Here is a 21314-nt window from a genome sequence, read left to right as displayed (position 1 = left end):
GACTTTTGAATCAAGAACTAGGACCCTGGTCGACATCTGACACACAGTAAGCATTTGCTTCTAATGTACCACTTAGTTCACCCTGATGAATCGATTACAACAAAACTAGGCAACTTTTTAAAGTCATCTACAATCGTCTTGTATTTTAAAGACTGTAATTTTGATAGTTTTTTCGATTTGACAAAAAAACATGTTTTTATAATGAAAATGGATATTTTAAAGTAGGTAATCTACCACACAATTAGATTATTTTGAATTTGTAAGATCCCCAGTCTCTTACTGGTTTAGTTGCAAAGGTAAATTTAATTTAATTTCAATTTCTTAATCTACTTTTAATAATAATTATTACGCTTACAGTCTTGAGTTGAAAATGTATATGTTACGCCTCTGGCCATCGTTTCCAAATTAAAGAACCACACTAATCAATTTGGTTAATGGTACATTTGCAAAACGGAGGATGTGTAAGCCCATGGGCGATGGGTAACTGTTTCTTATTTTGTATATTATATACCATCAACATCTTTAAGCACCGAAAAGTATTCCATTCCAGTTTTGCGTGCGGTTCAGTGTGTTTGGTGGTTCTTTTACTGTCTTAATCAACTATGAGGTGAGATAAAGTCTTTTTTGTGCATGAGAGAAGATTTCATCTAAATTAAGGTTAAAAACAAAGCTTTTAGCATACGAGTGAAACCCAAACATGCCCATAATCACTGTGACTCTCTGAAAAGTCTTGAAACCAGCTTGCCATCAACTATATCTTCAAAATGGCTTTGAGTAACTGCACTAAAACATTCTGATGTATTTAGTATTCTTTTTTACATTCATAGAAACTCTCGTTACATTAACAGTTCCATTAGACGTTATCATATTTACTGCATTCTTCACTTTGGCTACAACTTTCTTGAAGATATCACCACATTTCCTGTATCGACAAAATTTCGTTACACAACCAGTTTTTTCCTGAAACTTTTGCTCCAACGGCATCTAAGTACCATTTTCTATTACAGATTTTCCACGTTTCGCCTAGTATTAGTCCTCTGTGTGTCCTTAACAAGTTCGATAAGCTGCAATAAGACGAGGAAAGCGTCGCATTCCAGCACAGATGATAACAATAATTTAACCGCAACAAATAAGGAAATTGAAAGTCGCGTTTCCGGTCGTCGATCGGCCATTGACTTGGAAAATCGTTTTAACCAAGCGGGAAAACGCGAAGAAAAAAGTGCGATCTTGAAAAGCGGTCGGGAAATTCAAAAGCTAAGGAACGCGGTCGATCATGGTTTGCGCAAGTTGGAAGAACTGGTCGATGTTAAGGAACCTCTCTTGTACCAGATGGGTGAGTGTTTTTGTCTTAGAAATTTGTTAAAAATACAGAATTTTCGTAACATTTACTAAAAGTTTAACCACCCCCTGTATAGCGGCATGTTCAAACTGGCGTAAGTTTTTGCTTAAGTAGTTTTCTCATAATTTGTTGCAATTTTTTTAGTTTTACTCAAATTTTGTCCACACTGTACCTGAACAATAAGGCAATACTGGACCATTCTCAAAACAAAATTTTTTTTTTTCAAGCGGTCTAAAATAAGCCTATTGTGTACCTGTACTGCCGGCGTAGAAAGGCTATTTCATATCCTAGGAGGTAAAATAATAATGTCCAGAACTTGATCCAGGCTAAAAGCGTTGCATTTTAGAAAAAAGCAGATGAAATTAATGCAACACTTACTTTGCTTTGATTGGCTTGGCTCTGCAATACAATCCTTTCATGTTCTTATTCTGAAATACAGTTTTCCTGAAGGTGTCAGGGCTAAATTTGTGATCAAATTCAAACATAAACAAACGGACTGACACAAAAAGACAAAAACTGATTGACACAACACGAAGCTATTTCCAAAGTTGTCTAACAGAGGGCGTATCATGGCTGTCTAGCGTCATCTGTCGATTACGGTTACGCGCTCCGAATTTACACGGAAAGCGGTTCTTGAAAATAGACTTTCAAAAATGTTATCGGCCATTTGCTCTGGTTTTCTGACTTCAAATCTCCGTTGTTCTATGAGAATGATATTTTTTCAGTAACCATTATATATGTATATTTACCAGTCCGAATTAATCGGTTAACCTGGCTAGGAAACGATACACATCCTATGTTTACCTTATTACGCTTTCACTGTGTCATCTGTCAAAAATCGTGATGTCCATGGCACACTAATTCAAAATTACTACTAATTGCGTTGTTGTATTGTCAAATAAAGTTTAAATCGCCGAAATGAGTGATAGTGATAAAATAAGTTGTACACCACCTGCTTTAGCAGCAATAGCGTCAAATACGCTAAATAATTTGATTCCTGGCAGGTCAGTCAATCTCAGCACAATAATCGCCTCTTTCTACGCCTAATAACATAATATACTATTTTTACAGGGTTGTTTCTGCACGACAGACAGCCGGCTGCCAGGGTTGCCAACTTCGGAGCGCCCAACGGTCCCCGAGCAATTTTAATGTCCAGATTTGGGTTTGCAGCAGTTGAAGCCAGCAGACAAATCGCCCAAAGGTGAGTGAGGCTTTAGGTATTTCCAAGATTAGCGGTTCATTTTTTTGTTAGTTCTAGTTAAAACTGAACGGCAGGTTATTCGTACAAAAACCGATCTATTTAGCTGCAACAATTAACGGTAACTCCATAGCACCATTTTTTCTTCGCCGAATTGATTTTACACGGTTAATTCACTTTTTGCGGCTTTATGATGAATATTCCGAAATAATGGAACTTGAAGTGAAACGTGAATTGAAGAACGGATTCAAATTAAGTATGCTCGCAACATATTATTTGATGGTTATAGTTTTAGAAAGCCCGGACAGGAAGCTTTTTTCGGGGAAAAACCAATAATTGTTAAGTGCATGTTTCGTCCGCTTATTGACAATCTGAGGGTTACTTATATAATGTCGATATTAAATTTCGTTCTTCTGATTGAGGTTGCGTCACTTTGCTGCAATCTTTTTCTCTACACTTTAATGCCGCTATTTATTTATGCAATACGGAAAAAATAGAATCGATTTACTAGAATGGTCAAAAAGAACGTCCGATTACGCCGTCGACTTTTGTTTCCTACTTCTGAGGTTTTGTTTATTGGCGCCACTGGGTAATCCCGGTTAATTACGTAAAATACCGTTGAGAAAATTGCGACGACTTTAATTTTGCAAGTGACTTATTTTGCCATCTAATGCGGTCAGAGACACAATGGCACCATTGCATTAAAGTCGTATCAAAATTTTGAAAATTTAGAAAACCGACCTTAAGGAAGTATTGCATAGCCATACTTTAAACCAAGTTTAAGTTAAGGGTGGTTCAGACTGTAACAATATAGATAAAAAAAGTCACAATCTGAACCATACGCTTACTCAGCTTATCTCTGGAACGGTTTGAGATACGGAATTTTTACGGGGGATGAAAATGTCAGAATAACTCTTTGCACTCAATGGACTAGGTTTACAATGGTTTACACACGTAGAACCGGGTAAACGGGGTCACAACTGGCATAACGATAGTATCAAATTTAATTTTTTTTTGAACATCCTGTTTATATTTAATGGTGTTTAGGTTAGCACGAGGGGAACAAGACATATTTAAAAACACCCAATGAAAAACATTATTAAAAAAGGTCAAAAAGACGAATTGTTTAAAAATGTGTACTAGACAGAATTTCTTAACAAGGATCGTTACAATGCATCATTCTTCGAAAAAAGTCACTTTTCAGTGTCGAAAATATCCATCGATTAGATATCAAAACGTTACGGTACGCTGACAGTATTAATCATTTTCGTTATGCGAAGAAACAAATTCGAAATCGTTAGAAAGAAAGCGAAGCTCAACAACAATCGGCTCGATGGACCGTGTAAACTCTTCCTTACCACCTTACCTCTAAAACCATTTTAGTAAAGGCCGGGGGGAAAGTTTATTTATAGTGGGGGCGCCAAAAGTCACGTTTAAAGATCCATAATACCGGATGGTATCCCGCAGTTAGCATTATCATGTCGTTCAAGTAGTTTTGTGTGCATTTCCTTTGTGGTGATTTTTTTTAGGAACTTTTTGATGGATTTTACTTGAACCAGGTAATTATTTCTTAGTACCAAGAGAGACAAGATTTTAACATTTTAGCCTTTCTTGTTTTTGTAAAATAAAATAATCTTCAAATTCAATGCTGATTTGTTTTGTAGCATTTTTTGTTTTGTCCTTACTGTTGGGTGTCGTTGATAAGGAAGACTTAGTACCATAGAAATCTTAATTACAATTTGTTTTAAATTTTTTCAACAGTTTTGCCTGAAACCTCACAGCAAGTGTAACAACAATAAACTTACAGAGGTGTACAGGGTTTTTTTTATTAATAACGTAAAAAGTGTAGGTATGTATAGATTCTAACAGCATTACAACCAGTTACTAGTTATAAAAACGCTCTTATCAATTTGAAAAAAAAACACTAAGTTTGTTTTTTATTTTACTGTTTGATTAAAAAATGTTCAGCTTTCCTAAAAAAGCATAACAATTTTTTGGCGAAAATCAGCGTTACAAAAATAACTTGACAAAACCGGTTTTTGTCAGTGGCTTAAACAAAAATCACAACAGTTTTCATGTGAAATGCTTAATTTAAAAACTTATCTTAATAGACTTTTAGAATAGAAAAACGTGATTATAAATACAGAGGTTATATTGTGATGCAGTTAACTTACAGCAAGTTAAATTTTTTTTAACATTTTCTGTTAAATTCTGATTTGATTTTACCTCTATGTTCTAACAATAATAATAATTATAAAAGAAACTTTTTTAGGACTAATTTAATTATTATTGTATAGTGGTCCAGTTGTAAATGGTTTCTTTTGATTAAAATTGAACCTAAAGCTTCAATTTGAATATTTATACTTTAATAATTGAAAAACCTATTATAAACACAAAAATTTCAATTCCTGCTACTTATTGACGCCTGAATTATTAGATTTCTTATTCATATACCAGAACACAAAAAGTGGCATTAGAGAATGTTTTTGTACGGCAAATCGAGACTGGAAAATAATATTTAGACGAAGATTGAACAAAATCGAAAGTTCAATCAGGATGCGGAGAGAAGGCGATCGTTAAGGTGATCGCTCACTTTCTCCCGTTCCTCTTTTTGTCTTGTTTTACTTAAAACGGTACGAAAAAGCGTGTCCCGATGACCCGGAATGGCAAGCGCACTTTCAAATCGTTCCGACGCTTTGCATTCGATTTTAGTGCGGTAGTTGTTTATATTATCTTCTAATCGAACAGGTGTTAACTAGTAGTAACAAGGTGACTGGAAACGACTTGCTTTTTATCTAGTAGGATAAAAACAATAACGTTTTGACGTCTTTGTTTTAGTTTTCACAAAAATGTGGGTCGGCAACATCCAGGTTTGGATATCGAGGCCAGAATTAACCTGGACAATTGTCCGCTCCGGGACAGACCGCGATGTCCAGCAGCCTCGCGACGGTTCCGGACTGCGGACGGCACCTGTAACAATTTGCGGCATCCCTGGCGTGGTGCGGCTATGCTACCAATGCAACGATTTTTACCCCCCGTTTACGAAGATGGTGCTTACAAACCTAGCAACTTGCTTAAAATAATTATTCACTAATTTGTGGTTTAATACAGGCATCCAGAGCGTAAGACTATCATCCCTAGGTCGACATTTGCCTTCACCGCGAGAAGTGAGCACAATAGTACACAAGGACGAGAATCACGAAGTCCGTTCAGTTACGTTGATGTTCACTCATTGGGGTCAATTTATCGATCACGACATCACGTCCACGGTCAGATCGAGAGGTTTCAATGGATCAATTCCGAGATGTTGTGATGAAGGTGATAGAAGGGTGTTGCCCCAAGAATTTCTGGTAATTACTCTCTGACTCTATTAACTACCATCCAAGCGCCAATAGGAAAAAGTTTTAGTAGTTTTACAACAAGGGTGGATGATAAGATTAGTTAATGTTAAAGTTAAAGAAAGGTTTCCATGTTTACATATCAGTTTTGACGCATAGTAGAACTGCCAGCCTGAAACTCAAAACGCTATAGTTGATTCGTAGTCGTGCACTATTAAAAAGTTTTCTTTTAAAAAGTTTCATTTAAAAGTTTGTATCATTGTCTTTCTCATATAATAAAGTAGTATAGGTTAATTGAAACTTTTGTCCTTGTGCGATAAGAACATCTTATGTTTTACCCTCTGTTTTATAACATACTATTCCTTACGAATGGGTATAACTTGGACGACTTACCAACAAAGCAAATTCCAGCATCCAAACTGTCTTCCAATCGAAGTGCCTCCAAGAGATCCCGTATTAGGTCAATTCGGTATTGGTTGTATGGAATTCACGCGCAGCGCCCCCTCTACCAGAATCGATTGCGACTTGGGATGGCGGGAACAAATCAACCAGGTTACCTCCTACCTGGACGCCTCTATGATCTACGGAAGCGACGCCGACACCTTAAACTCTGTCAGAACTTTCAGAAATGGTATTTACTACCCATAACACAATCAATATGACCACTTAAACCAACCATTTATAGGAATGATATTTTACGGTAATCCGTCTTCGGGTGGTAACTCCTTCCCCGATCAGACGTTATGCAACTCGGGAGCGTTAACTGAGGAATGTTTAAGACCTGGTGATCTTAGGGTGAGCGAGAATCCAGGTTTGGTGGCTTTGCATACCATGTTTGTTCGTTATCACAACAAAATAGCCTCGATACTAACCGTTATTAATCGACACTGGAACGACGAAAGGATATTCCAAGAGACAAGAAGAATTGTTTATTCGGTTATCCAGCATATTACTTACAGGTAAGTCGCAAGTTTACTCCTTGTGAATTTTACCGACCGAATTTTTAATTGCAGAGAATTTTTACCAATAGTGGTGGGTCCGGAAGTGACCGATTTATTCGAGCTGCGATTGGTCAGAAACGGTTTTTACGACGGTTACAATGAACAAATCAATGCGGCAGTGGCTAACTCATTTAGTACAGCCGCATTCCGGTTCGGCCACTCCATGGTGCAAAACTCAATTTTGAGAGCTGACAGCCATCACAACCATTTGCCTAACAGTAAGTAGTCACCTCCTTCAACTATGGTCCAGGAACATAATTCTTGAAAGCAGGGAACGGAATTCTCAACGGAAGTGTTGATAGAATGTGACAGAAGAAGCTGACACTGGCGGGTTCCTGTCACATTCCACAGATTTTCCTCTTGTTAACTCACTTCCCTCGTTTCAAGAATACGCACCCAGGGCACTAATGGGAGCGATGCACGTCATTAGTGAGTTTGACGTTTTGAAAATGCATTCGTATTGCTTAGCGATTAATTGCGATCTGTAGCGCTCTCTTTCTAACACGCGTTTATTAACTGAACGCAATTCTGACACAAACGTGACCTTCTCGATCTCGACGCTTAACGAGTTGTGTGCGTTGTTGCCAGATTGCTAGTTGACCGTTTCCTGTTTTTGTTTTTGTTGTTGATGACTTGACTAAAACTGCTTACAGAGAGAGACAAAAAAAACTCAATATTGACAAATATTGTTATTCAAAATTCTCTGTTAAAAAACTGCGTCAACTTCTATATAAGAAGTAAATAAAAACAAAATTTATGTAAAGTTCGTGTTTTAATGAAAAAACTAAACATCTGGCAACGAGGCGCGTTAAACGTCAATGACGTGCATCGGCCGATATATTGCCTTCTACTATACGTTTTTTTTTATAAATATCGCTCTCTCTTAGACGTATCTTTGCACGATGAACCGTTCAACGAGGAAAACATCTGGACCGTAGGCTCTCTGGATCGTTTCCTTTTGGGATTGGCCAATCAACCGTCACAGAAACGGGACGAATTTGTGGCCGACGAACTGACCAATCATTTGTTCCAATTCGGTGACGCTACGCCATTCGGGATGGACCTGGCCGCCATTAACATTCAGAGAGGCCGTGACCATGGAATACCTCCTTACACGTATTGGAGAGAGCCGTGCGGTCTGTCTTCTGTCAAAACTTGGACTGATTTGGACAAGGTTACTAACCGTCAGTTTGTGGAAAAAGTGAGGCGACTTTACAGTCACGTGGATGACGTGGACTTATTTACTGGGGGTTTGGCTGAACGACCGTTGAGAGGAGGCGTGGTTGGTCCCACTTTTGCCTGTATTATAGCCCAACAGTTTGGAAATCTGCGCAAAGGTGATCGATTTTGGTACGAAAATGGACATTTAGGAAGCTCGTTCTCGCCGAGACAAGTGGAGGAGATTCGTAAAGTGTCTTTAGCCCAGGTGATTTGCCAGACCATGGATGAGGTGGAGAGTTTGCAACCTTTTGTTTTTCTATCTCCTGACGGTGGTCGGAATGTTCGAGTGTCTTGTGATGGGGAGGAAATGGGAAAATTTGATTTGGCTCCCTGGAGAGAAGGCTCTTTTGAGTTTAACTCTCTCGGAGAAGTGGAAAATCTCGAGACAGACAGACAGTTAAGAAAAAAACGAGACACACGAACAAAAACTAAAAAACTGAAACGAACAAGCACCACTACTATTAAGACTACAACAGCCTCGTCCAAAAAACCGACTTACTATAAAATAAAAGACGTGGCCGACAATTCTCTGACTTATCTTGTGGGCGTAGTTCCCTCCACCTTGAAAGGACAAGACAAAATTACACCACAACCACCCCTACAGGTAGTAAATATTAACATACATTACGCACCGCAAGGGAGTGTGACAACTACAAAACCAGTGACTTACTTTTTAAACTACGCGACACAAAAACCAGACTTAATGAGCTACGCGACCTCTAACGGACTGAAACGGCCCAATTTGGACAACTCCAACCCTGTTTACTACCCGACTAAAAAACCCGAAAAAATCTCCACTGCCACGTTCGAAAACCGTCCTTTTAGCACTTCAAACAAACCGACTACAAACAATTTTGACTACTACACTCAAACTAACAACCACAAACCGCAGACGTACACAAACTGGGACGCGAATTACAAAAAAGACTCACATTGGGACGACATTGCTACTGAGTTCTTTGATAGATTTGACGTTGACAAGACACACTCTTCTGTAACAATTGACGACAAACTGGATTTTGACAGTGACGGGTACGTACAAATTGGATCGGTAAAGAAAGTGGTGAAACCCCGGATGATAGACGACTTAACAAGGTAAACTGTTTTGACACTGTATTGGTGATTTTTTGACCAATTGGGTTTTAGGAAAGGACATGATGATGACGTGTACGAAGTACCTAGGCCAATGACGAGGCTGGTCAAAAGTACAAAAAGTGAAAAAGTGAGATAAGGTAACACAATGAAACTTTTTGTTAAGTGAGTTACTTTAATAATTATTAATTTGGAAACGTGACCTTTAATTAGGATAAACACCAGTTATTTTTTACTGTCAGAAGTTTGGAGGTACTAAATGTTCTTTCCCTACTACTCAACACGTTATCTTTTTATTTCTTGAAGTTTTATGTATATTTTATAACAAATACAAACGCCACTTACGTCAAAAGTACACTTGACATATGACACACTGACAGATGACGTATCAGACTTTTAAGAGGACTTAAACAAACTGTTCTACCGCACTTACGGACTTTAGGTTAAAAGAAAATTAGCTTTTAAGCATCCGCTCTCTAAATAGTTATTTATTATGATATAGGAAAAAAAAAACTTAATAAAAGACTGACTGAAAAAACGACAAAAGACATTGTTTCGCTTATTTAAAGACTTATTTATTACTTGTGATGTGTGTTAACGTGAAATTGACAATTTTTGACTGTAAACTAAAATACTGCGTGACTTTGAAAAGGAGACAGGACTTATGACAAAAAAATTGACTAAAAACCAACTAACACACAGCACTATTGACTGACAATAGACTCTCTCTCTCCCTTCCGCTATTAAAGCAATTTAGGTCGTATTTGAGTTGAAGCTTTATAGAACAAATGTGACGTCATTTGACAGTTGGTCACAAAATAGTCATTTGTACCACCAGTTGGATAAAGTCACACTCACTCGGTTCGTCTTAAATTAGGTTAGTCTGACGTTTACACTGACAGTTAGACACTGACAGTTACAAAGGACAAACACAGACTTAAAATAAAGTCCAATCGTACGTAGTTTTAAACTTACAATTAACTGGTACAACTCGACGTAGATTAAATATCCGACCAATCACAGTCGAAAACTTACTTTGTACAATTACTTGGCAACGCCATCTACAACGAAACTGATGTACATACTTTTTCCGACTTAACTATACTTAAATAATTTCAAAAGAACAACCGACTGATGTCAATTTCACAATGCACACAATTATTGAATTATTATTTTATTTATTGCGTTAGTAATATAGTGACCGGCTACAATGCTGCCAATACGGTGATATACACTCATATTGTTGATTTAAATATTATGTATTTATTGAATATATATATTATTTATTTTATTTTATTATGAATATATTTTTAAATACATCAATATTTCTACACTTGCAAATTGTGTGTTATTTGCTTTTTTATTTCACTTGCTCGATCATATTTAGGCAACTTTTACGTCTGTTACATTTCTAAGCTTTGCCCATCTTTTGCTCAGTGGTGTACTTGTGAGATAAACAAATGAAATAAAAAAATATACTTAACTGGATTAAAAATCGTCATCGCTATTTGGTTCCGGCATTTTGCTGCTCGTTTTCCGTCCAGATGGCGCTCTCCTGTCCAATGCGGACAACTCCAAAGCCAACGATTCATCTTCCGAGTGCATCAACTCCGGTTCCTCCTTGTCAACAAACAAATCGGTCTCTGAATCAGTGCTCAGATCCAACGAGGACTGACTGCCTGACAACGGTGGTTGTAAAGTCCCGAATGTTTTCTTAATGCGCGATTTGCGACCCGCAGTACCCGCTTGAGGACGTTCGGGTCTGTCATCAGTACGTCCTTCTCCAGGAACATCCGTAAGGAAGAATTCATCCCCGTCTTCTAATTGTTCCATCGGTATAGTGGGGATACGCGGACTGGTAATTTGCATTTGTTTTTCCATCTGTTGCCGTTCCGACTCGCTGAACTGTTTTTCCAGCAAGTTCAGGCAACGCAACTTGATCGAGTACTGTACGAAAAGTTGCTCTAGTTCTTGTTCTAGGGCGGTAAATTCTTCTAGGAATGCTGGCCTAAAGTGAATTTAGTTCTAAAACAGGCGGAAACAATTATAGTGGCATTAACTTACCTAACTTTCTTCAAAGTTTGCAGCCGTTTTTCGTAACGGTCCAACTCAATTTTCCGGCGTTCGATTTTCGAGTCCAAACTAGCTTCGGTTGCGGCAACGTTGTCGATTAGTTGTTTAGTTTCAGCAATTTCCAGGTTTATAGTTTCGATGGCTTTTTTTACTCCGGACTCCACATCGGACAACTCAAACTGCCGTCCGATGCTTTTCTGTCTTGCTGACTACATCCAAAACATAAAAAAAAACTTAATAAAGAATAAAGAGGGATGGTGAAGTAGTTAGTACCCTTAAATCCACTTCTTTACCAAGTAAATCAAACAAAGTGGCCCCTGTTGATGTAATTTCACTGGCCAGTTGTCTGGAAAGCTTAAGATCGTTAACCTAGAAGACAGAAGGTTGTTGTTAGACTACAAAAGTAATTTATCTGTAACAAAACGTTTATGGTCATTTGTCAGTCTGACAACGACCAGATTAATCCACCAAAAAGAATAATCTAAATATTTAAACCTGCAAACAAGTAAATTAACTATTATGTATGTAATTCATATATCTAACATAAGAGAAAATCAACCTTCTAAGTGAATTGCAATGGAACTAAAATGAAAGCAAGTGAAATAAGTACAATAGTTGGAAAAGTAACTTTACCACACTCAGTGCGGAAAAGTCACAAATATACAGGGTGTTTTATTTAAAAAAATCTGTAATCCGGTACTGTCACCTCCGGATAAATTAATTGTTAGGATAATTTCTATAAAATGACGGAATTGTTTATCCTTAGAATGAAGTTATTCTGAACTGAAAGTATTGGCTCTAAATCTGTTAATAACTCAATAACTCACTTTGTCCGAGATATCAAAATCCCTAAAACTGTACCCATCCTCGTTTGCCTCATCATCGTTTTTCTCCTCCAGGTTCACGTTCAAAGCGTCGTACAACAAACCGGTTATCTTCAGCAACTCCTTCACCGCGTAACCATCAGCTTGATACACCCGTTTCGTGTTTAACTTGATGTTAGCTTTCAGGGCCTAAATCGAAAAAATTAAGAGCTGAATGTGGCTGAGATTGCTTCAGAATTATATCATGAATGAATCATATCAGAAAATAGGGGAACACCCCTATTTTCATATTTAAACAGTTTTCAAAACAAAAAGATGGAGGACTTTTATCGCCATTTTGTATTAATCGCGTTTGTCAATATTAATAAAGCACTGTAAAATGAAATCTTATACCAAGTAGGCGGTGCATGTATGTATTTGACAGTTTGAAGGCTGGAAATTTGACGTCACGATGACGTAATTGAACAGAATAATATTATAATCAACTGTCAAATTACGTCATCGTGACGTCGAAATTGGCCCAGCACGCTTGATGGAACGTTAAAATGATACAAGCACAGCCTACTTTACCATTAATACTCACAAAAGCCATATTAGACGTGTATGAGAGAAAAAATAATTTATTTGTGAATATTTCAGAAAATATCAATTTTAGAGGGGGGGGACAGGATTTAGGGGAGAAGGGTTTTTTCACATTTTGGGGGTGAAACTATACACACCATGAATTGAGCCACATTTCTGACCAATTTTACTCGCTGATCCTCGGTGGAGATTTCCAAAGGAAAGTCGGCGTCGGGGTCGAAACGTTGCGAAAGCCACACCAAAAGGTCGGCTACCAGGGGGAAGTTGGCTGTCCTGAAGCTTTCCATAGAGACTGCATTAGGGTAACTTAATGCACGTAAAGTTTCCACCAGGTCTAAAAAAAAAGTTTTTTACCTTGAGGAAGTTAAATTTTTGCTTTAAACTTACTTCTGATGTCTCTGAACGACATTTTTTAGTAGATTTTATTGGCGTTGTACCCAGCACAATACACTGCGTGCCAATGTTTACATTGAACTGACAGAAAGCAAGGGGTTACTATGGAAACATAGCGTATACATGCAGTGGGAATAAGGATAGTGGTCCAACTTATGACGTCATGCTTAGGGGTCTGGTGAACATATAAAAATACTATCACCTAGTTTTTACTGATAATGTAAAAATCTAATTTTTCGGTTAAAGCAGTTTAGAAAAAAATAAAAAAATGTGTGCATACCGACGAATTTTAATTTTTTCTTTTAGAAACTAGAATGGAATCGTGGAAATTAAAACTGAAAAAAGTTAACAAATCTTGTGGTTCGTTTCACAAACAATAAAATTTCGAAAAAGTCTTACCGGTTGGGCAATTGCTCGTCAAGGACTTCAATTTTGATTAAATAGGTAAAAAGTGTCCGTTATACATCTTTTTAATTTCCTCTTTAACGGTTAAACAACAACACCAGCACGCGTACACTGTTATCGCAAAACTGCGACCAATTTTTAATCTGTTTTATTCGATTTCCGGTTTCCAAAACTGCCCTCCTTCACGCAATTATGTAAATGTTTTTTAGTTACGGGCCCGTGCATTTCCTGGTCGTGGAATGCAGCTCTAATTCATATTGTCATCGGTCAGTGAACAAAATGAATACCCGGAATGAAGATTTTTGCTTTTCCGACCTTGCGTCGTTACGGATTAATCAAATTTTCTAGATCCTAGAGTAATTAATACAATCCAATATCAATTATGTCGGTACAAGCTGAAATGTAGGTTTTCGGAATTTTTTCCTGCTTGATATTTTTTTTGTTTTCTGTCTTTCTCCCGCGCATGCAATTACCTACGGTTCTCTGTCCGTTAGACGGTTTTCCTATGGTCGCTTTTGGATTTACCACACACCTGTATGTTTATAGGACTAACCCAACTTAAAACGTGTTTTTCTAAGTAAACCTGAAACATCCTGTATATCAGTTAATTGGAAAGTCAGGTATTGTTTTGTCTGAGAATAGTTTACAAAAATGCCACTACTTGGTGCTGCGAGTCTAAAATCTTAGAGTTTTCTAGTGGATGTAATTGGATGGTGCCGTGAAAAATTATTGGATAATAAAGTTGGAACGTGGAGTGGCAAAAAATATTAGTTGTTGCCAAATGATATACATAATTAAAATCTTAGAAAATTCAATTTTTTTACATTTGTTCGGAAAACTCTTTCTTCGGTGATACTCGAATAAGCCAGGTAAAAGATATGGATGAGTAGTTTATTAAAAAACAGATCCGAAAATCTCTGCAAAGAACTATTAATTTTATAAGCATCAGTACAATTGTTAATAATGTTTTAAATAATTTGCAAATATCTCCAAAAATGTAAGATCTTTTGCTCTCCTGAAAAGTTACCTTTTCGAAGATATGGTTATTTCGGAGAACCAGCGATTTGTGTCGTATTTGATGGCATCATAAATCACTATGCAAGTAATAATAAAAGTAAACTTTAGGTAGGGAATTAGTACAAAAAAAACAATTCTAACGGAAATTAAAACAATCCGTTTGCGGTTTACGTTGTCAAGGGCTTAAAAGTTACTTTTCAGCCTGGACAAAAAACGGTTCAGTCCGTCGCCGAAGCTCGAGCCATAATTAACATTTCAAATGGTTGCGGATCACCGATTATTTGCTCCGGTTCATTGATAACGGGTGAGTTTTTCCTTTTCGCTTATTGTATTTGACCCAAAAAAAAAGAACACCCGCTAAACGCGTGCATATCGTTTACCTTCAGCACCAAATTTTCTGGTAATTACGCCAATCGGAAAAGTGCAATTTTCCTGAGGCGGCACGCGAAAAATCGGTGCGTGATCGTTTTAGCATTATTACTGTCCATCATTATAGGAACGCAAAAAAAAAAACGAAACAGTCATGAGGTGCCAAAACCAAGTTGTCCTCACGTCCTACATCATCGGTGACAATCCCGAAAAGATCGTCAATATCTACCAACAATTCGATTTGACCAATAAGAATAATTGGAAAAATGGGCTGGTTATGGATAATAATGAAATGAAAAATGGAAAAGGTGAGGACATTTTTGTATAATTTGTCATACAAGGTTTTTATTAAGTTGGTACTTATACAAAGGGGTGAATCTTTCATTAATTTTAAGCAAAAGAGCTCCTATAAATTACGAACCGCAAGCAAGAAAATTCACCACTTAAAGTTTGTACAAGAACTTAATAAACACCCTGTACATTGCACAGCTAGATACCAACAAGTATGTAGTATCAAAGTTGTAGTTTCTTCATATTAAGTTCTTATGGACACACCGTTTATTGTAAAATGTATGACACTTTGATATATCTAACCGGTTAATCCAGACCTATTACTTACTTTACATTAATATGCTATTGCAGATACCGCTTTGGACCTTTCCTCGCACAATTTTAATCACAGATCAGGTAGTTTTTTGTGCCCCGGCCAACGAAGGTTCAAAATGAAAGACTGGCTCAAATACCAAGCTAAAAAAACCTTCAGCATGAAAACCCTAAAACGACGAGTGCCAATTTTCGGCTACATGCCCGAATATACGTGGGAAATCGCCTTTTCCGACTTTCTGGCAGGATTAACTGTGGGGCTAACCATCATCCCCCAAGCCATTGCCTACTCCAACGTGGCTGATCTACCACCTCAAATAGGTAAGTTGATTTGAGAGCATTGTATTGTTAGTGTACATTTTTACCTTTTTAGGATTGTACTCATCCATATTGGGTCCGTTAGTATACGCTATCTTTGGGAGCAGCAAAGACTCCCCCGTAGGACCGACCGCTATCGAAGGGTTGCTGGTGAGGGAGAACAAGCACGAGTTGGGGGTGCCTGGTGCTGTTCTTCTTTGTTTTCTCAGTGGTTGTGTCGAGTTTTCCATGGGAATTTTACATCTAGGTATATCAAATGCTTCCTGTTTCCTGTTCTGATTATCTCTCCTAGTGTGCAAATTGCAGAACACTATCTCTTCTAACAATATTGCTCTTCCTGCTATGTTAACATTTTTTTATTCAACTTTCTTCATCAGGTTTTCTAATCGACTTCATATCGGGACCGGTAGCGGTGGCGTTCACATCGGCGGCGGCCATCATTGTAGCCACTACCCAAGTAAAAGATCTGCTAGGGTTAGACCACCCGGGGGACAACTTCGTCTTGGTTTGGAAGCAAATCTACGAGCACATCAACGAAACGAGCGGTCCGGACTGCGCCATGGGGTTCATTTCCATCATTTGTTTAGTGGCGTTAAAAGTAAGCTAGTTTTTGGAGGTAACTGAGGGAGGGGTTTACGAAGAACGGAAGGATTCGAGTGAAACTTTATCGGTTTCAGAAACTGAAAGAGCTAAAGTTTTTAAAAATAGAAGGCGAAGAACGGTCAGTGTTCCAGAAAGTGTTGTACGGATTTTGCTGGCTGTTGGCCACTTCCAGAAATTTGCTGGTTGTGCTGATTTCCACTTCGGTGGCTTACGCCTTGGAATATAAAGGCAGTGCACCATTTAGATTAACAGGTGAGAATATATTAATACCGTCGTATTCCCAAAAACGTCTCGAACGGATAATGACTGTTTGATGTTATGGTTATCTTGAACAAGCATGATAAACTGCTGTTAAAATTCAAAAACTTTATAGGTTCTATAAAAAGAACGACAAAGAAGAATATCCTTTAGGTTTTTAAAAACTTATACAGAATTGTTGCTAGCTCTCAACAGTGCTCATATCTTTTGTATTTTTTATTATTTCATAAATTGAAGCAGTTTTCTTAATATTTCTAGTACCTACACAGAAAGTCACTTAAATTGATTTATGATTTTGTAGTAAACTATTGCATCAACTTGAAAAAAACTGCATTAATTTAACAAAACATCGTGAGTCTTAATAAACGAAAAACCTAAATGTGTTCTTCCTAAATGTTAGGATTCGTGAAGCCGGGGTTGCCAAGTGTCAGTTTACCACCATTCAGCACCCAAGTGGAAAACAAAACGTACAGTTTCGTCGATATGGCAACCACTCTAGGATCGGCCATCATCATTGTTCCCATCCTGTCTATTTTGCAGAATTACGCCATTGCTAAAGTGTACAGTAAGTTGTTGGATTTTTCAAATACCCCAGTTAAAACCCCAGACCATTCCAGGCGAAGGAAAATCCATCGATTCTACCCAGGAAATGTTGGCATTGGGAATTTGCAACATCACATCGTCCTTTGTCAGTTCGATGCCGGTTTCGGGTGCGTTGTCCAGGGGCGCAGTGAATCACGCCAGCGGAGTCAAAACCACTTTTGGAGGAGTGTACACCTCCGTTGTGGTTATTCTAGCCTTGAGTTTCTTAACGCCCTGGTTCTATTACATTCCAAAGGCCTCATTGGCTGCCGTCATCATTGTGGCGGTAGCCTTTATGATTGAATTGCACGTATTTGGACCAATATGGAAAACCAAAAGTTAGTATAAAAATCATTGTACCTCTCTTATATTAGCACATGATGGCAACGTTGTAGAACATTTTCTCTAAAGTCTAAAGAAGATTTACACTTACAAAGTACTCTATTTTTCATTATCTATTGAAAATACTGACTTTTAACTGAATATCATTATTGCAGAAGTGGATTTGATCCCCGCCATAGCTACATTCTTCGGTTGCTTGTTTATTCGGCTAGAAATTGGAATTGGTATAGGCGTGGCTATCAATCTAGCTTTCCTGCTCTACGCCACAGCTAGACCTTCAATTGACATTGAAGCTGCCAAGGTACCGAATTAACACTCTAAACCATATTAATTTAACTTAAAACTGATCACTTCTCCAGTCAAAGTCCGGTCAGGATTACCTGAAAGTCACCCCCGACAGGAGTTTGCTGTTTCCTTCAGTTGAATACGTGAGAAATGTGATCACCAAAGCGTCCATTAAGAATGGTCCCGTCATGGTACCGGTGGTGATAGACGCTAAACATATCCAGGCGGCTGATTACACTGCCGCTAAGGTACGACTATCTAATTCTTACTTGGTGATCCTGAAACTGTTTTCCAGGGCATGAAACTGTTGATAACGGACTTTGCCAAAAGAAACCAACCGATCATTTTCATGAACTTGAAAAATTCGGTAGTATCGACCTTCAAGGGTGTTAATCCCAAGAGTCTCATCCACTGCCAGACGTACGACGAATTGAATGACAATTTGAGGAATCTGACTGGCAGTAGTAATACCTCTATGGATTTGGAAGTGCGAAATGAACAAAGTTTAACCAGACTTTGATGATGATCATTGTAGGTGTAAAATTGGCTCGGCCACATACCAAAGTTTACGTTTTAACTAGAATGCGTTCCTTATCAAGGTTTAAACTTTAATTTTACCTGACTTATAAATTCTTATAATCGTTATATTGAAATGTATTTACTAGACCATCTTCTAGGTCCAAACTGTGATTGTGACTCCTCCTTTCAGTTAGTCAATATTCAAAAAATATCTGATAGTAAATGAAAGTTTTGAGCTTTAATACATTATCTATTATTGAGCAAGATTTTTCAACTTCTTCAGAAGAAATGTATTAACTTCCTCTGCCCCAATCAACTTCTCTCTTCACTCTTAGTATAATATTAAATTAATAGTAAATCACAATATTCTACTAATCTCTTATAGTAAATTTCAATGTAATGTCAAATGGTCTTGCATAATAGTACATTTATTTTAAATATTAACAGTTTTTATAGTAATCCACAAAACTCTACAGGTGGTGTTTTATGCCAAATTGCAACATTGTAATTTTGTAACAATTGCTTTATTTTCAATGTCCCTGTACATTTACAACTTTTGTGCAAAACTATTTAAAAAAACTGTCCTATATTCTATTCTATCTGTTAGTTTATTTGATAAGACATTATTACACATTGTTTTAAATGTTATACTTATTATGACGTAAACAAAATAATATTTCTCCTGTGATTTTAGCACGTAACATTATTGTAGTGTTTAAATTTACGTAATAAACGTCTGAGTATTAAATATTTATTTTTTTTTGTACAGGGTGGCGTACAACATTAATTTTAATTTCTTCAAATATCGAAATAAACGCTTAAGGTCAAGTGATCGAATATTATTTTTAAAGTCACTATTTTGCTAACGTGATTCTAAAGACCACGTGAGGTCAGTCAGTCAGTCTCAAAACGTCTACATAAATAAAAGTTTTAAATTTTTTGTGGACTGTACCCTAAGAATCCACCTAAGTTTCTAGAAAAATGTTTGAGTCCAACTTACCTATAACCAAATTGATCCCCTGAACAGTTACAGGGTGTTGAAGTTATTATTATAATTCCGCCTTTCCATTCTAACTGCTGCAATTTTTGAGATATTTTTTCCAAACTTGAATCCTAAGTGACGTTCTTTGGTCTACATTGTTCAACATGTCTAACTGTATTAGATAATACGGAAAAATTTCTTTAGAGGTATTATTTTTATGTAAAGCAATCAAACTGACAGGGAAACAAACTAGATTGATAATTCCACATGTGCAGTTTTTGTAGTAGTTTGTGATTGGTCTAGAAAAAGCAACAAGCTGAAAGCTGCTTTTTTTGACCAATCACAAACTATCCATTGTATTTGCGTTGCACATGTAGACTTAGCATAAAATGTAAACAAAATTGTTGTTAAAACTTCATCTATTGTCAAATTACACACAAAAAGTTATCGTAGCAACAAATTGAAAAAAAAGATTTTTTGTCCGGGTTTCTTCTAGATGTGATTTGGGTAGTCTGGTTGCATGGTTCAGCACTTTGTCACCAAACGAAACCCAAAATATCCAAAACAAGAGTCTCTACCCGTGAAGTAGGTGGAGGAACGACCACAGAACCATGTCCCCAACATTCAAAATCGACCATAACAGTTCTTATCATTTAGCGTTTTAGAGAGTTATGTTAAATAAACACTGCTATGATCTCTCTCAAATGAAATTGGAGATTGTAATTCTTGATTGGAGTCTGTAAGTCATGCGGAAAGGGCCGGGGTACTATTCTTGCTCCGGGGGCGCCGTCACAAACGTCCCGCGGGGCTCGATTCCCCCGATTCTGTCGCGGTACTCCGCGATAGACCCTAAGCCTTGGCCTCTCCATCACTTTACGCCGAAGAGGTGCTCTCATTGGGCACATTTTGGATGAATGGTGACGGGGTTCTGATGATGGTCTGAAAGAGAATGAAACGTTGACAAACTGAGACTAATTTGTAAAGAGAAAAAATACTTTCACTCAGTAAACATAGTAAAATGTTTTTCAAAGTATTGTACAGGGTGTCTCAAATTCGATGGTTATACGGGGTAAAAAACGTAAATTTAGCAAAACGTGTCACGTGATCTAGAAAACATGTGGAAAAAATGGTTGGGAAATGACGAAAAAAGTCTTCCAAAAAAGCGGTCAAATTGACGGAAGTGTTTGTGCGTGTATCACGTGACAAAAAAGAAAATTAAAAAAATATAGAAAAAAGGCAAATCGAAATGACCGGGAAAAAAATCACGTGACCTTAGAACCACTAGTTGGAATAAAACAATGAAAATGGAAAAAAGGACACGTGATTTAAATAAACTGGTTAAAAATTACAACCATTGTCAAAACCCGGTTGAACATCAACGTTACTTTGATTCGGAATTAATTATGCAGTGCATCTTTTTAGACACCCTGTATACACTACTTAAACAAGAATACACACATTGGTAGTAAAAAAAATTCAAAAAGGTTGACGACTTACCTGACTGCTTAGGTCCCCTAGATAAACATTTTTGAAAAACTTCTTAATTTTGAAGAATATGAAGATGAGTTATCTTCTGGAGATCAAGCTGGATGCGAGCAGCTTGAGCTCCACAAAAACACTAAAATTGCACTGGAACAGGAACATAGCAAAATCTCGAATACGCAGCTATCCACGTCAGGAAAACTTAAGCTGAGACCACTTATCGATAAAGTCCAAAGCTAACGATAGGAAATTGTAAAATATATCTAATAAGTAAATTAGAGTAATTTTCCTTTCTTAACTAGACAATGACATAAAAGTAGTTAGAGTGGTTGAAAGTAAAGATCATTTTTACTAGTTTGAGAGTTTGCACAGGCGAAATCGACAGTTACATTTCTTCAGTGCCGCCCAATTAGTTCCATATTATTATAATTACTAGTAGAGTTATTACATCTTTTATCGACGGAAAAGTCGATAATTTTGCCCCTTCT

The 21314-nt window shown here is 37.3% G+C and overlaps 3 protein-coding genes and 1 long non-coding RNA gene across 5 annotated transcripts in view; 2 read left to right on the top strand and 2 right to left on the bottom strand.

Annotated features, from left to right (window-relative positions):
- Window positions 1–13211, bottom strand: part of Cluap1 (clusterin associated protein 1) — a 126125-nt gene extending 112914 nt beyond the window's left edge. The window contains exons 1-6 of the mRNA XM_081995394.1: window positions 13056–13211; window positions 12806–13002; window positions 12090–12275; window positions 11536–11631; window positions 11254–11471; window positions 10559–11197 (exon numbers count right to left, since the gene is read on the bottom strand). Of these exons, the coding sequence (XP_081851520.1) occupies window positions 10678–11197; window positions 11254–11471; window positions 11536–11631; window positions 12090–12275; window positions 12806–13002; window positions 13056–13077 (1239 nt within the window). The 5' untranslated portion in view covers window positions 13078–13211 and the 3' untranslated portion in view covers window positions 10559–10677. The remainder of the gene's footprint in view (window positions 1–10558; window positions 11198–11253; window positions 11472–11535; window positions 11632–12089; window positions 12276–12805; window positions 13003–13055) is intronic.
- LOC145740122 (immunomodulatory peroxidase-like) lies at window positions 559–10530 on the top strand. Its single transcript, XM_081995491.1, has 10 exons — window positions 559–607; window positions 1008–1333; window positions 2411–2540; window positions 5376–5587; window positions 5649–5887; window positions 6287–6506; window positions 6561–6834; window positions 6889–7094; window positions 7764–9192; window positions 9244–10530. Exons 1-10 carry the CDS (start codon window positions 603–605, stop codon window positions 9326–9328), a joined length of 3126 nt encoding a protein of 1041 aa, XP_081851617.1. The 5' UTR covers window positions 559–602; the 3' UTR covers window positions 9329–10530.
- A 789-nt stretch (window positions 13212–14000) lies between the features above and the next one.
- LOC145739326 (sodium-independent sulfate anion transporter-like) lies at window positions 14001–19110 on the top strand. The gene is made up of 11 exons (XM_081994804.1): window positions 14001–14787; window positions 14980–15160; window positions 15495–15776; window positions 15829–16020; window positions 16151–16371; window positions 16451–16628; window positions 17035–17199; window positions 17252–17554; window positions 17714–17859; window positions 17918–18091; window positions 18139–19110. The coding sequence occupies exons 2-11, from the start codon at window positions 15007–15009 to the stop codon at window positions 18361–18363; spliced, it is 2040 nt and encodes a 679-aa protein (XP_081850930.1). The 5' UTR covers window positions 14001–14787; window positions 14980–15006; the 3' UTR covers window positions 18364–19110.
- Window positions 17614–21002, bottom strand: LOC145740130 (uncharacterized). Of its 2 annotated transcripts, XR_014181343.1 has the most exons (5): window positions 20842–21002; window positions 19363–20283; window positions 17939–18127; window positions 17689–17875; window positions 17614–17628 (listed from the first exon to the last, which is right to left on the bottom strand). It is a non-coding gene; the product is annotated as an uncharacterized LOC145740130 (long non-coding RNA). The 2 variants fall into 2 exon arrangements; XR_014181346.1 differs by lacking the exon at window positions 17614–17628 and having other exon boundaries at window positions 17659–17875.
- Window positions 21003–21314: the final 312 nt, after the last annotated feature.

Source organism: Ips typographus, linkage group LG1 (assembly GCF_016097725.1).
Source record: "Ips typographus isolate SLU linkage group LG1, UJ_Ityp_2.0, whole genome shotgun sequence".
In the NCBI taxonomy this organism is placed as follows: domain Eukaryota; kingdom Metazoa; phylum Arthropoda; class Insecta; order Coleoptera; family Curculionidae; genus Ips; species Ips typographus.
Note: the sequence above shows the minus strand (reverse complement) of the source record. Positions and strands in the feature narration are given on the sequence as shown.